The 15,984-nt window shown below is 36.8% G+C and overlaps 1 protein-coding gene across 1 annotated transcript; it reads left to right on the plus strand.

Annotated features, from left to right (window-relative positions):
- LOC123667237 (protein ANTAGONIST OF LIKE HETEROCHROMATIN PROTEIN 1-like) lies at positions 1-786 on the plus strand. The gene has a single exon (XM_045601193.1). It carries the CDS (start codon positions 1-3, stop codon positions 784-786), a length of 786 nt encoding a protein of 261 aa, XP_045457149.1.
- The last annotated feature ends 15,198 nt before the right edge of the window (positions 787-15,984 follow it).

Raw genomic sequence — 15,984 nt, forward strand, 5'->3', positions numbered from 1 at the left:
ATGCAGATGCCAGATGAAGAAATGTGGGAAAAGGTTTCACGTGATTTCTTTAATATTTGGAATTTTCCTAACTGTTTGGGCGCTATAGACGGAAAGCATGTCAATATACAGGCACCAGATAATAGTGGAAGCTTATACTATAATTATAAAAACTTTTTCAGTACAGTGTTACTAGCTGTGGTCGACGCGAAATACAGTTTTTTAATTGTTGATGTCGGATCATATGGTAAAAATAGCGACGGCGGAATTTTACAGAATTCAAAATTTTGGAAAAAACTCAACACCAATAAGTTAAAGCTGCCCCCAAATAAACCTCTACCTAGTACCACTGAAAGCTTACCACATGTTTTTATAGGAGACGAGGCATTTCCTTTGAGCAATAATATATTGCGGCCGTATCCAAGAGAACAAGCAAGAACAGAATTATCAAAAAAAGTATTTAATCTACGTTTAAGCAGGGCAAGAAAAGTCGTAGAATGTGCATTTGGAATGCTAACTCAAAGATTTGAAATTTATCAAAAACGAATGAAAATTCAGCCGAAGTACTGTGATTTAATTATATTAGCAACTACATGTTTACATAATTTTTTAATAGAAAATCGGACGCCAGGACAAGAGAATGAATTTCACAGCAATATAAATTTATTAACAGCAATAACAGACAATAATAATGAAAACAGTTCTAATAGCGACGCAGTTCTAACCACAAGGAATAAATTTAGGGATTATTTTTCATCAAGTGGTGCTTTAGATTGGCAAGATCAAGTGGCTACGCGAGTTTCTTAAGTTATATTTAATAAAAATTGTCTACTACATAAGTATATTCTAACGATCAGATACTCAAACGAGTTTTTAAAGTAAGGGCGCATTTAAACTCATGTTATTCCTATTTTGACTTTGAATCTAACACGTCGCAGCACGAGTTTAAGAAGCCCTTGCTTTAAAATTCGTTTGAGTATCTGGGGGTAGGTGTAAAACAATGAAAACCTTACTTACCACTTATTCCGAGACATTTGCTAATTTCCTCCCATGCATTGTCTTTCATTATCCGATCGCTATATGATGGCTTGGTTATGTCAAATAAACACTCATATTTTGACACGAGTATTATTAATTTTTCATCATTCATCTTTTCGTACAAGTACGCACAACTATTACGTTCAAATGTTGCTATCAAAATGGCGGTCGGCGCGGCCGCAGCGGGCACGCAATCGGAGCCGATCGGCTACGCGATAGAGAAAGAGCACGCAATCGGAGCCCATCGGCTGCGCGAGCGAGAAAGAGCACGCAATCGGAGCCGACAGGCTGCGCAAGCGAGAAAGAGCACGCAATCAGAGCCGATCGGCTGCGCGAGCGAGAAAGAGCACGCAAGCGGAGCCGGTCGGCTCCTTTTATTACTTCACACGAAGCGCGTTCAGGCATTTTTAATGACAAAAAAGGTGCAAATGCAAAAATAAACTTTACTACAATCACTCAAAACACTGTTTCCAACGTGATAAAAATCTGCTCTCCTCTCCGAGCCGGTCTGTGTGAACGGACCCTTATATGCCGGGACTTTATTCGCCCTCTTAATAACCAACAAGTACTGGGTGTTGACAATTCTCTCTGTAGGTTGCTGTCTGTTTCTCGACACACTTCGACTTCATATCGCCCATCATGCCTGATGTGCTCTCCGTAATAGGACCAGGCTTGTTTGATCTGGTATGTCCCCAAAGATATTTTAATTAAATCACTATATGTGAGCTGGGAAAAATCATTGAGATTATCATTATGTACATTCATTCTAATAAAATCAGCTCTGCGTCTATTCACATTATTTTGATTAACATAATCTCCTAAATACATTTTCTTTGAACATATTATCATTAATAATCTGTAATATCTCCCCAGCATCATCACGGTTTCTAATAGGAGGGTGAAAAGTATTAAGAAGAGACGCAGCCACCTTAAAATCTTTCATCAAGTGCCTGGAGGCAGTATTAAAATAATCTTGCCGTAGCAATATAAAGTCTCTTTTAAACCAGCCATTAACCACTTCTACAACCCATCTACATATGGTGACTGCCCTCGACTTATTCGCTTCAATAGTGGAATGCTGCCATTCACCCTCCTGTAATGTTGGTGGGACATACATTCTGTAACCACATTCGTTTAACAAGAGCAAGGCATCTCTAAAGCCCATATCCAATATAAAGGCATCATCTGATGTAAAATATTGGCGTAACATTGAATTAGGGTCACGAAATTCTTGATTAATTATATCTGCATCAGATGTCGTTGCCCGATAGGGGCCCATCACATCAATAATATGACCATCTGTACAAACAATCATAAATGGTTTTACTATATTGTCATATTTATGTAAACTATAAGTTCTTTTTTGATAAAAATAATTCGAACTTTTTTGAACATAACAGTACGTTCCGTCAATAATTATGGCAGGATTATTTACGCCATCCACAGTTCCAAATAAGCCCTGGGGTATTAATAATGTTCTTTCTACTATTTATTGCCGGTTTGTGTGGTTAAGACCCAAATGCATCGGCACAAAATAATCATATAAAAGGTCTCGAGCTTCAGACACATAACCATCTAGAGTTCTTTTGGGAATATTAAATAATTCTGAGATTCTTTCATTAGAATCACCAGTTCTCAATTTCATCAAATAAGCAGTCAATCCAATGCGCCCTGAAGGTTTGCGACACAATTGGGGTACTTCATTTAAAATACTTTGGAATTGATCTTTTGTAAGACCTATCCAGTGGTCGACCGAGTGGTCTACCATATTTAAAATGTCCGAAAAATTGAGCACAGCACTTGGAAGGCCTTTCAGTAGAAGCATATCCTGAATATGAAATGCTGTAAACACATTAACATAATTTTCTAAAGCCCCTGCTAGAAAATCTTTACGTTGTTTCCTAATAGGTTTTCGAGGTAAAGCTTTAGGAAATGGTCGAATATCTTCCGGAGTTATAGGAGGGCAAACAGAATTTGAAGCTTTACCATGTGAATCTTCAGTCTCGGAATATCCAGCTTGTGACGTTTTTAAAGTAGAGGGTCCAGGTTGTGACTCATTCAAAGTAGAAGATCCAAGTCGTGTCTCTTTTGTGGTAGATGTTCCAGGTTGTGGCTCATTCGAAGTAGAAGATCCAAGTCGTGTCTCTTTTGTGGTAGATGTTCCAGGTTGTGGCTCATTCGAAGTAGAGGGTCCAAATTGGAACTCATTTGAAGTAGATGTTCCAGGTTCCGGTTCGTTCAAAGTAGAGAAACAAGTATGTGGCTGACTTAAAATGGAAGGTGAAACGGTTCGTGCATTTAAATCAAGTTCAAGATTAAGGTAAGAAGATCTATGGGGCAGTTCTTCTTCATTTGAGGAAGATTCGTCAGAGTTTTCAGCTGAAACAGTGGGGGTCTTAAGAGACTGTGGTCGGTATGTTACGACAGCAGGCAAAAAATGTTCATCTGTGAAAATATTTTTATTAATTGGCCATATCCCGGTGTTCTTAAAACCAGAAGTCACATTATTCATATTAAAAGCAGCATAAAAAGCATCTTTGGCAAATTGAGCCACATTATAAATTGTGACCGTTTTGCCGGGATTCGAAGTCATCCAGTCATTCATGCTAGCTCTATACCGAGCTTTGAATGGTCCGAATACGGCTACATCGAGGGGTTGCAGGCGGTGACTGCAGTGAGGTGGAAAGGTTAGTATGATTATGTTATTTGCTCGGGCATACAGCACTACATTAATAGTTATGTGTGTTTATGGTTGTCGAGAACTATTAAAGCCGGTGATTCGAGCACTAGGCTTGACGAAGTGAACAAAATGTTTCAAAGCTTTTAAAAAACAATCTTCGGTTACCCAACCAGATACATTTGCGAGGCCCAAAGCACCCGTAGGACCATTTTCAAGAATATGTTCCTTAAAATGAACACGCGGAAATATAAAAGCAGGAGGAATACTTCCACCAGTAACATTTGCGAAACCCAGCATAGTTACAAGCGAGCCTCGTTCTGTTGAGCTGATTTGACCAACTCTCTTAACACCTGCTTGGGCAACTATCTTGGGTGCATTAGTGACCGTCGTGTATGCAGTTTCATCTAAGTTCCATATCATATTTGGAGGGAAATTATGCTTTAAGTAACATTTGTCTTAGATTTTCGAAAAAGTTTTGAACATTGTGTCTATTAAAGCTAGAAGTTCTTGCTAGTGAAGTATTCTCTGGTTTTCTTACGCTCAGCGATTCGTGCCTTTTTAAGAAACCCTTAAGCCAATCTAGACTAGCTGTATTATTTGCTTCCCAAGCAGATAGAATAGTAAGATTTAAGCGAACAGCATACTGATATGCTAGTTCTCTGACTTGTTTAGTTGTCAAGCCATGGCACATTTTTGCGGAGGTCTTTAAATAATCTGCCAGAGAACATTCTTGGTCAACAGTAAAAACTTTTTTATTGCCAATATTTGGTTCATAAACAAATGAAGTACATTCAGAAGCTTTAGCTTTTACCAGCTATTTGAATTGTCCCTTTCAATACGTGTCTTCATGCCACCTCTCCCCTACTTCCTATTTCACGGACACGTCATACAAGTTTCGTCTTACTTCAATTGTAGTCGGTATGGTTTCGTTTAAACTAACGTAAGTCATTATAATACTAAAAAGATTTTGACATTCTTCGTAAAACTGAGGTGGTGCTGAACCTTGTGTAAGAAGTGCCAGGTTTCGTTATAAAGCGAAACCTCATCGCGCTGGTTTGCAAAATTGTTCACAAGGGCACTACGTATTCCTGACCAGTTTACTGGAACTTCATTGGAGTTTATTGTACGAGCCGCGGGGCCTATTATTTTATTTAAAATGCCGTTTTTTATAGCTACATTACCGAGCTCGTGTCCGGGTTCAGCTTTCATATACTGCGCTACTATTGCATCGCAAATATTAATAAATCGCGTAAGCACGGCGGAATTCCCGTCGAAGTCGGGAATAAGTCTGAGAACTTTATAAATTTATTCTACGTCGGGCACTAGCACTGTAAATGTTTTCAGGTGTATGCGACTCCATGATCGTATCTAAACCTATAGCTATATGCGAATTTAAGACTAAAAATCTATTCGTATTATTTATACTAAGTGACCGAGATTGCCGTGGATGGAAATCTAGGTAAATAATTGTGGAAAAACACTCGGAATAAGAAAGGAGAGCAATTCTAGTAGTCTTTGTCTCTTTTTTCTCTCGTCATCTTTGGTTTCTGTGATTTGCTCGATTTCTTGATCTCCTCCGGGCTGCAGCTTCCGTAGATTATGGACCGCCGTTAGAACGTGATCCATTCACTGATTACAGCGACCCTACCGACTGCGCCAAATATAAAAGCGACAGCCGAAGGTTGCAAAAAAATCAAAGTTTAATTAAAAATTAAATTTATTATTACTAAATTATAATTAATTAGACGTGACAATTGTTTGATGTGAGAAACAAGAGTGACTTAAAATTAATGAAGCATCGTTCAGTCGGGGCAAAAGGTTGTCTTGCATTCTTCGTGTTAAAGTCGTTTTCACACGGTGCCCAGGTGCAATGTCTAGGTGGGAAAGTTTTGCAACGAGCTCCGGTTAACGATTCGAGTCGTGGGAATGTTTCGGAGCAAACTCCGGCCAGCAAATCCTGGCGTAGAGCGTTTCGTAACACGAGATAGGCCACTTCAGCCGTAGTATTTTATAAATAGATTAGAAAAAAAATGGTTATAGGCCAACTGTTTATTAAACACTTAGCAAAAAAGTAAACCTAATCACTATCAATATCATCCTCAACATCTATGTCATTTCTAACTGACACATTATCTTTGATACTTGGATAAAAGCTGTGATGTCCTGGAGGTATAAAAGGCAAAAGATCTAGTAAGTCCTTTTTTTTTCTCAGAACTGATGTGTTTTACATCAGGGTATAAAGGATCCAGCTTAATACCAGTCAAATGTGTAGAAGTCAAATACGTGAATATTAATCAGACTCAGAATCGCTTTCACTGCTGCTGTTATCGTTTCTTACTTGAATTATTAATTCCTCTACATCTTTGTATAATGTTCTACCTCGTTCATAATAATCATTTTCTATTTTTTTTACATGTTCACAACAATTTTTCCAGTTTTCAACTGTGATGCTATTAGATGCTTCTTCTGCAAATTGTTTCACGTCACAAGACCCAACATTACTTGCAGCTACCTTTTTTTCGCAAGTGCCCAAATCAGCTCTATTGGATTAAGATCACAGTAGTATGGTGGAAGCCGAACTACTGTGTGCCCATGCTCTCCCAAAATAGTATCTATCTTATATATAGGATTAGGGTTTGTTATTTTTTACTAAATTTAATAAATTGGGCTTCCTTAGCGATGAATCAAATTGAATATTATTTTCTAACAACCATAATTTTATAACATCGACACGAGTACTGGTGTTTGGTGATTTTTTTGTAATTACTGAATGGTAAGGAGCATTATCAAAAACTATAATAGATGCCTCGTGTAGATTGGGAATAAGTTTTTCTGTAATCCATTTAGTGAAATTATTTGCATTCATTTCTGAGTGATAATCTTCCATCTTATTATTTCTATTAAATATGAGTAGGCAGTTTGGTACAAAGCCTTTTTCACTTTCAGCATGTACAATGATGTATCTTATTAATTAACTGCCAGCATTTTTTCACTTTGTATGAGTCATGAATATAACTCTCATCAATATAAATAATATTTTTTTTGCAATTCTTCTGGTAAAAGACATCATCCATTTTGGTCCAAAAGTGAAAGTGCTCCTCGTTGACCACTTCAACCACTCATCGACAGATAGTTATCAGCCGTGATTTATTTGCCTGATCAGTAGTTAATTGTGTCTCATTGGGACATTTTGTTTCCGGCATGTGTGGTATGTAACCGCAACTCAAAAGATTTTCCATTGCATCCCGAAATCCGCGGTCCAAAATAAACACATCTCCACTCCTATAAAACCAGTGGAATGGACTGTCCTCGTTATTTACGATATTATTCATTATATCGGCGTCAGATGTCACGGCAGCGTATGGCTCCATTACTTCGAAATATGTCCATCAGTAGAAACCAAAAGGAACGGTTTAAGGAGGTTTCTATGTTTATGATGGCTGTATGATTTTCTTTGAAAAAAATAATTGCCACTTTTTTGCAAATACACGTATGTGCCCTCACAAATCGTTATTGCTTTTCTTTCTTTTTCTGGACTTAAGGGGTTACCGAACAGATTGTTGGGTATTAAAAGATTTCTTCCAGCTACGTCCTCACGTGATATGTGATCAAACCCAAGATTAAGAGGTACAAAATCGTTTAGCAATGCACCACGTCCGGTTTCTAACCATCTGTGGAATATTGTTTCGCCACATTTGAAAATATTTGCTAGTCTCTTGTTTGAGTCTCCAGTTCTTAGCTTAACTAATGCCGCCGCCAATATAGTTTTTCTTTTTTTCAATAATCTCAAACTTGATAAATTCTCCAATAACTCTGCTAACTGCTCATGACGGAGACCTGTCCAAGTATGAAATTCGTCTGGTGCCATATTTTCGTACTCTTCAAAATCAATCGTATTATGAGTAATATGTCTTTGTAACATTGATACTACGTTGATTATCTGAGCAGCAGTGAATTCGTCTGATGTTTTGTCTTGAAGAGTGAGTAAATGCCACAGATTTTGTTCCAAGTGTTCATTGCATACACGTACGCTATCTGGCAAATAGCTATATCGGCAGAGCATGCGAACAATAATATTTTCTGGAACACGATGACGAGATTCATTCAAACAATATTGAAAAATGCAACTATTTGCTGTATTGGGCGCGCGAAGAAGACCCGGCAAGTTCAAAGAAGTAGGTGTTGGATTTGGATTTTCAGGTAGATTATCTTCTCGGTCAGCTTACTCTTCGACTTCTCGAATACGTCGACGGTGTTTTTTAAAATTTTTTTTTGGCCGGCACTTTCTCTTTTGGACCAAAAATGTATGAATCGTGGATGATGATGTCCTTTCTGTTGTTCATGATAATATTTCGATAATCCTCTCTTTGTGCTGCAATGTGTACTTTTTCAATCAAAGCAGATCTATTTGATTGACATATCTTGTATGAAAAGCCAATACTTGTAATAATTTTTCGCAAATGTTCAAGACTGCAATCAAAAGCAAGTTCTGTTTTAGCTACAGTTAACAATTTACATAGTGTTGGTACCTCTTTCCGTACAGTATAAAAAAACTGTATTTTCTGTCGGAGTGCACAGATGGTCATCCATTTCCTTCTTTGGTCGACCACTTCTATGTGTACCAGGAGAACGGAAAGTGCCTTTATTTTTAAATCAAATCCACAATTCTGATGGTACTATCGGATTTACCCAAAAATAAATAAAAAATATATTGAGATGTGGCCTGCATTTTCAGCATCACCAGGTATCGGGAAACGAGTTGAATTTCACTTACAAGATTTGACCTGAACAAACACGTATATGTTTATACATAATTAAAATAAAAGCTTGTCAAAATATACTCTTACACCTACACACTACAAAACTCCATTTTATACCAAAACTTTATATTAATAAAAGTGCTACCTGTGTAGACTAAAGTATAGGCAAAAAGTATCAAAAAGTATCAAAAAATATTGGTCGCTCTTATCTTTGTGTGTGGAGGTTATATGTGTTATTTTTTGTTTCGGAGCCATATTTACATTCATTAATTTTTTGGTTACATTTCATCCAATTCTCTTTCATATTGGTCCACTTCTTCATCCCCGCTTGCCCTGAAAATAAAAATATTATTATTATTTTATATTTCAGTTACCTAGCAACCGGAGATACGTTTACAGACCTCCACTTATAGGATTGGAATAAAAACCATAAGTTTCATCGTGCGTGAAGTTTTTTACCACATTTGGTCAGAACTATGCAAAGAATATATCAAAATGCCATCTAAAAAACACTGGCTACAAATTGCTAACAAATTTCAAGAATCTCTCGACTTCCCGCTGTGCTTAGGAGCGGTCATTGGTAAACACATAAGAGTTCCATGTTGTAGGGTGCCTGAGCCTTAGCAAAATGTTTTATGTTTAAATGTTACAATTAGAAAGAACTATAGGTTCAAAATGTTTATTAAAAAATTTTATTCATGTTAATGAATGTTAATGAGCGCATCCGAGTAAAGACACGGTGAAATATGCACTGAAGTAACATGCACGGCGTTGGCCTAATGTATTTAGTGCGGCGCCTTGCATGTGCGATGTTTTTTTTGCTGAGCAACACCTAAATGCTCGGTAATTGACGAACATATTCCCGAGCGGGAAAAGAACACAAAAAACTTAAAAATTTAAAATATGATACAATGCTGGATGAGGGTTAGTATGCGACAAATGATTGAGACAATTTTTGTTCTAAAATAATGATTGTTGTTAGGACATTGTTTTGTTGATGAATATTAAAATTAAGTATAAAAAATATATGTATGTAATAATTAATCACTGTTAGTCTGTTTGTTCAAAAACACTAATTTTCGCGGAACCGAAAGTGGTTTTAAAAACTTTAATTCGGATTCACTGTTATATTTGCGCACTTCCGCACTACACTCACTAGCACTACACTGACACTGTAGTTCACTCGTGCTGGTGGAGCGGGCCGGCGGCGGCACCGGCACCTCGGTGTGCGACCGCCGCTGCAGGCTCGGCGGTCGCTATAAATGTTGTTTTCTAGAATTTTTCGGGTTTTATAATGGATCCTTGTTTTACTTTTACTGACGATGAGTCTGGTGTAAAATTTTGGTTTTTCGAGTTAATTGGGAACCGGGCCAATTTCACAACAGGCCTTTTAATATATCCGTTTTTTTGTTTTCAAGGTGACGACTCGAACATAGCCGTCTTGGCCGGGGTGCGTTTCGGTGACTCCGCCCATTGCCCACTTGCCGGCTGGCAAATTATCTTCGTGTATAATTACGAAATCCCCTCACGTAGATTTTCCTTAGGCTGCCACCACATTCCTTGGGCTGTTATTTAGCAAAGATATTCAATTTTCCACTTCTTCCAAATATCTTGAAATAATTTTGTTGTTAAATGCTATCTCATGCGAGCGTCTTCAATATTTCCGCTTGCTCGTCCAATCAAAAAGTATGCTGGTGTTAGTATTTCAAGGTCGTCGATGTCTTCCGTGAGAGCACAGAGAGGTCATGAGTTGAGGCAGGCTTCTAACTGTGTCAAGATGGTAGCATACTCTTCGAACGTGAGCTTTTGTTCTCCAATCACACGTCTAAGGTGATGTTTGAGGCTTCGTACGGCTCTTTCCCACAGACCTCCGGAGCTAGGCCAGGATGGTGCTGTGAAATGTCAAGAAATATTCCTCTCTGTCAATTCCTTTAGAAAACTATCATTAAATATTTGTAACAGTCGTTGATATTCTTGTTGTAAGATGTTGTTTGCTCCATGAAAGTTAGTTGCGTTGTCGCTGTAGATATGTGCAGAGGCTCCACGGCGAGCAGTGATCCTTCGCAGTTCTGCTAGAAATGCTGAACTCGTGAAATCTGTTACCATCTCCAAGAGCACTGCTTTAGTCACCATACACAAGAAGACAGCCACGTAACCTTTTGCGTCTTCGCCCCACAACCCTTATTAAACTTGACATCCAGAAAACCTGTAAAATCTACCCCTGTGTGGTAAAAAGCAGCATTGATTCTTGCTTCTGGAAGGTCACCCATGATTTGGTTTAATCTTCTCAAATCTTGTTTTCGGCAAGTTACGCAATTCCTAAGTTGCTTTTTTACTGTGTTAACGGCTTCTGGGCTCCATTACTGTTGTTTAAGTCTTGCTAGAGTCAGGCGTGGGCCACCGTGGAATGTGTTCAGATGAGCTTCATCAACGAGTAACGTTGTCAGACGGCTGTTTTTCGGAATTATTGCTGGATGTTTTATTTCAAAATTCAAGCAGCTGTTTTTTAATCGACCTCCGACTTTTAATATGCCTGTTTTGTCAATGATTAGATGTAGATTTAATAATTGAGTATTTGATTTCACAATTCCATATTTGTTTAATTGTTCGATCACTGTTCTAAATTCTGAAAACTATATGGCGGTAGTACTAAGTAGATAGCAGCTTATATTTGCAAAAAACAAGACAATTGTAAATATAATTTGAATTGGCATCGTTAATTTCATTTGTGAAATTAAACAAAACAATCATTTTTTTATATTTTATTGTCAGTGTTAAAATTTTATCAAATATTATTTTCTATTTTTATGATTTTTATTCTTATTATAATATTTTTGGACTACAGTTTTGATTTCATCTTCACCATCATAAATTATTTTTCCGTCCAAAATTCGATTAACTGATCGACATCAACTGTAAATAATTACATTTAATGACATATTTAAGAAATATTTCTTAAATGTATCATTATGAGCTGGACATTTATTTGGACAATCCCCAAATAAATCCCTAAAGGATATTATAGTTTGTTTCACACATTTTTTGGGTACGTTTTTCTTTAGGCATGATGTTGCAATGTTCTGAATTTCATTGAAATAATTTTCAATTTCCTCGCTCGGATAGCAAAGGCATTTTTTATTTTTATATTCTTTGGTTTTAATGAATATGTGATTTGCATTACTTGTGTTCTTTTGGAGAGTGTTTTTACAAGTTTGACAACCTTTGACAACATTTTTTTTAGAACCCAACCACAGACATAATTGCTTTGACTTGCATCAGTTGTATTTGACTGATCAAAGCAAATGTCACTATTGAAATTAATTATGTCATTTTCTTCAGGAACATCAGAAGTAACAACATTCTCTCTTAAAAAAATCCAGTGTCTGAAGACACTCATTTGAATCCTCCTCACAGTTTGCGCTCTTTGAATGAGGAGAATTAAAATTATTTAATAACAAAGCTTTGAATGCTCCTTCAAACGCCACTATATTGGGTGCAATATTCCTTGCCCCATAACTCTTGATGTTCCCAAAAAAATTTTCAACAGGATCTTGGTTGAAGTTCCGTGTTAATATTGCATCTAAATCATATTTACTAGACAACACAGTCCAAAGAGATTCCATGCCTTCTATAGTTTTTATTAAATTTGTCACAGATGGTATAGTTGTCTCAGTCAAACGGATTTTGTTTCCAACTTTATTTTTTTTTATATATATTTTACAGTTCTAAAAACTTTTTTGCTTTTTGCCACAATTGATGATGAGGTGAATTGTGTTTAACAGGCCCTTTATAAATTTTACCATTTGGTATGAACATACTGCTAACATTTAAAGAATCAAATAAATTATCTATTAATAATGTCATGTCTATTATTTGACGACATTCTTGAGGAAGATCTTTCCTTGCTGTCAAGTGTTCTGTCACAACAGCTACACTGTGACTAAAGATTTGTGTCGCCGATTTTACACGCATTTTATTTATTTTCTCTGGATTTACGTGTTCTTCTGTAATTTTGTCAAGGAGACGTAATTCTCCATAAGATTTGTCAGCAGCATATACCATTTGATAATATTCCCACTTTATCGTATTTTTTGGCTAGATGTAACATTTGTCATATCTTTGGTCAGCAAATTATTTCTAAGACCTTTTATTAAATGAGGAATATTATATAATGGGATTATGCCCCGACCATTTCCACTCGGAACATTTCATGACGCCACTCTTTGCCTTGACGAAGATAGGCAGCTTTAGTTTTATTAACCAATTCTGTTATAGCGCCAACATTAACGGGACTTTGGTCACATACCGTGTTATCCACAATGAGGCTATTTTCTAAAGCATGTTGGACAACAGATTTTATTAAAAATTTTAGTTCATGTTTCTTTAATCCCGTTGTGAAGTAGTAAGCAATTGGTTGCTTAAAATTATTTTTTACACCCTTAACCATAAAGACAAGGGCATGATCAGCAAATAAGGCCTCTTGATTTGATGCAAACCCTTCCAGTTTATCCTTATGTGCATTATACATAATTCGTGGCGTAAGAGACATTTCATTGAACATGAGGCTGCAGAGTCTATCTGGCACATTCTTTTCAGCTAGCACTTTTTAATCTTTTCAAAAATGATAGGATTTATACCTGGAACTAATTTAATTTGACTGAGCAAACGCTTCATAGCTCTTGCTGATGGCAATGCAAAATACAGGGTGGACCAAAAGTCCGTTAACATTTGAATCGGTTGCGCGTCTAGCAGCGGTGGCGGAGGGGGGTGAACGGGTTACGCATTGCAAGAGCGGCCAATGGGAATTCAGTAACATGGCGTCGTTCAGCGGTAGTCAACTTGCGTTTTGTGTACGCGAGTATTATCGAAACAACAATTCTGCGACCTTAGCTCAACGAAAGTTTTGCTATCAATATAAGATACGACACAAAAATCAAGCTCCATCAGGTGTTTTAATTAAAAAATGGGTGCTCAAGTTTGAGAACACGGGTTCAACAATGGATTTACCTCGCTCTGGCCGACCTAAAACGTCGAGGGACCCCGAAAACGTGGAGCGAGTAAAATCGTCTGTTCGTGACCAACCTGAACTTTCAACTCGTCGTAAGCGGTCTGCTGTCCTTAACGTGCCAAGAACATCATTAAACCGCATTCTAAAGGAAGATTTACGGCTGCATCCCTATAAAATTCAAATGGTGCAGGAATTAAGGCCTGAGGACCATACCACTAGGCTGCAGTTTGCAAACGAAATGGTAGAGCGGTTCACCAGCTTTACAAACATTTTTTTCTCAGACGAGGCACATTTCCACTTAAATGGGCATGTTAATAGACAAAATTGTCGTTATTGGAGTGATACTAATCCGAAATTAAAGCATCACAAACCCCTGCATTCACCCAAAGTCACGGTATGGGCTGCTTAATCAGCAAGAGGCATTATTGGTCCGTACTTTTTTGAAGCCTCAAGAGGACGTGCGGTTACGGTGAATTCCGAGCGCTATATCACCATGTTACAAAACTTTTTCGCTCCAGCGTTGCAGGATTTTGTTGGTTTTAATCAACGCTCATGGTTTCAGCAAGATGAAGCCACTTGTCATACATGTAATGACTCGTTAAGGGCAGCTCAAGACATTTTTGGCCCAAAAGTGATATCGAAAAGAGGGGACATTAACTGGCCACCTCGTAGTCCGGATCTATCTATCCCCAATGGATTTTTTTCTTTGGGGATATCTTAAGGCTAAAGTTTACGACACCAACCCAGTAACTCTTGACGAATTAAAGGATCGTATTCGCACAGAAATCCAAAACATTTCAACAAACACATGTAAAGCTGTTATCGAAAATTTCCGCTCTAGATTACAGCAATGCGAAAATAATGAAGGATTGCATATAGATGAAGTGATTTTTAAAAAATAAATTCCCCTTTTCTTTACTGTCAAAAACAATAAACAATTTTGATGTACTGTAATTCGTTTGTTTTCTAACATCATTTCAAATATAAACGGACTTTTGGTCCACCCTGTATTTGTATAATAGCCTGTAGCACTTAGGACTCTTTTTGAAGAGTGACAAGGACATCACTTTTTCCTCAATAGAAAACCGTCTCCCCTTGGATTTCTTTTTAGACTGCAGTTGCATGTGAACAAACAGTTGTGCTGCCTTAGTCATATTTTTTATCACCATTTGAAATGCAACTTTATTGCTCAATTTCTCTGCATTACCTAATCGTGCTTTGAATGACTTTCCTTTTTTGCATAAACGGCTTATTTCATTTTGAAGGTACTTCAATTTTCTCTGTAGTGGTCTCATTTGTATGCAATCGAATTGCACACCTTTTTTTTCACTTTACCATTACTTAAAGTTGCTATAATATCGTTACTGATTTAGTGCTATATTTCTCTTGTACTCTGTCGTATTATTATATATTATTATATATATTATATTTATATAATATCTATTAGTTGTTTATATTGTATGTATGTATCTATGAATCTATGTATGTATATGTATGTTTATGTATGTACTCTTATATGTAGTTTCATGCCTGTATTAATATCTATTCAAGTGTATGTATAGTGTTTACATATATTATTTTAAAGTACACCTCTGTGCCGCTTTATTCTTATTCATGTCCTTTTTCTAAAGGTTGTCTGGAAGAGATCGCTCTTTAGCGATAAGACCGCCTTTTGTACATTCCTTTTTGTTATTATTATTATTGTTTCTCGCTTGTTTCTTTTTCTTTTATGTTATTTGTATTGCTTTTGGTTGTACAATAAAGTATATTTGTATTGTATTGTATTGTATGCTTTTAACTTCATATTTTTGTCTCTGTATTCGTTATTTCAAATTTTCCAAAGACAAGGGTTATTTCGGAAAGCTTTCATAAAGTTGGTTAGCAGTTCATTCGAATAAGTTCGGAAATCATTAATTTTGAGAAATTTCTGAATCAAAATTAACAAAACTAACGTAACAGATAAAGTCTATAAATACTTTTAAGAATCGTTTGCACAAATACTACTACATTGTATAGATGTGCCAACTCGGAAAAAACAAAACTCGATTCAACCCGAGTTAAAATTCACGTAACTCGGGTTGAACTCGAGCTACGTAACTCAAGTTAACTGAATAAAACAGAGTAAATGTTTTTTAAATTTTTTTACCAATATATTCCTCAGCTTCGCATAAGCTTCCTAAGAGATAAAACAATGGAACAGACAAATGATATTTTTATCTGTTTCAATTCTTTAATTTTCATCATATCAGGGCTCGCAACTCCGAGGACATGATTTCCACCTTTTCGTTCAAGTCCTGGAATAGGAGTGTCAGATCCATTTGCGGGTGTGTTTGTGTACTGGATGGTTGAGTGTTTGTTACTTTTATGTATTCTTTTATCTAATCCAGGTGTGTTTTCAGTACTGTGTCGATGTTTATGATTGCTTGCTTGGCTTGATGGCTTTTGTCATCCAAGACCAGCGGGATGTTGTCGATTTTGGCAGTGAAGAGGGTCTTGGTCTGTATTATTTCATCTTTAAC

The sequence above is a fragment of the Melitaea cinxia genome, chromosome 27 (genome assembly GCF_905220565.1).
Source record: "Melitaea cinxia chromosome 27, ilMelCinx1.1, whole genome shotgun sequence".
Taxonomy (NCBI): Eukaryota; Metazoa; Arthropoda; class Insecta; order Lepidoptera; family Nymphalidae; genus Melitaea; species Melitaea cinxia.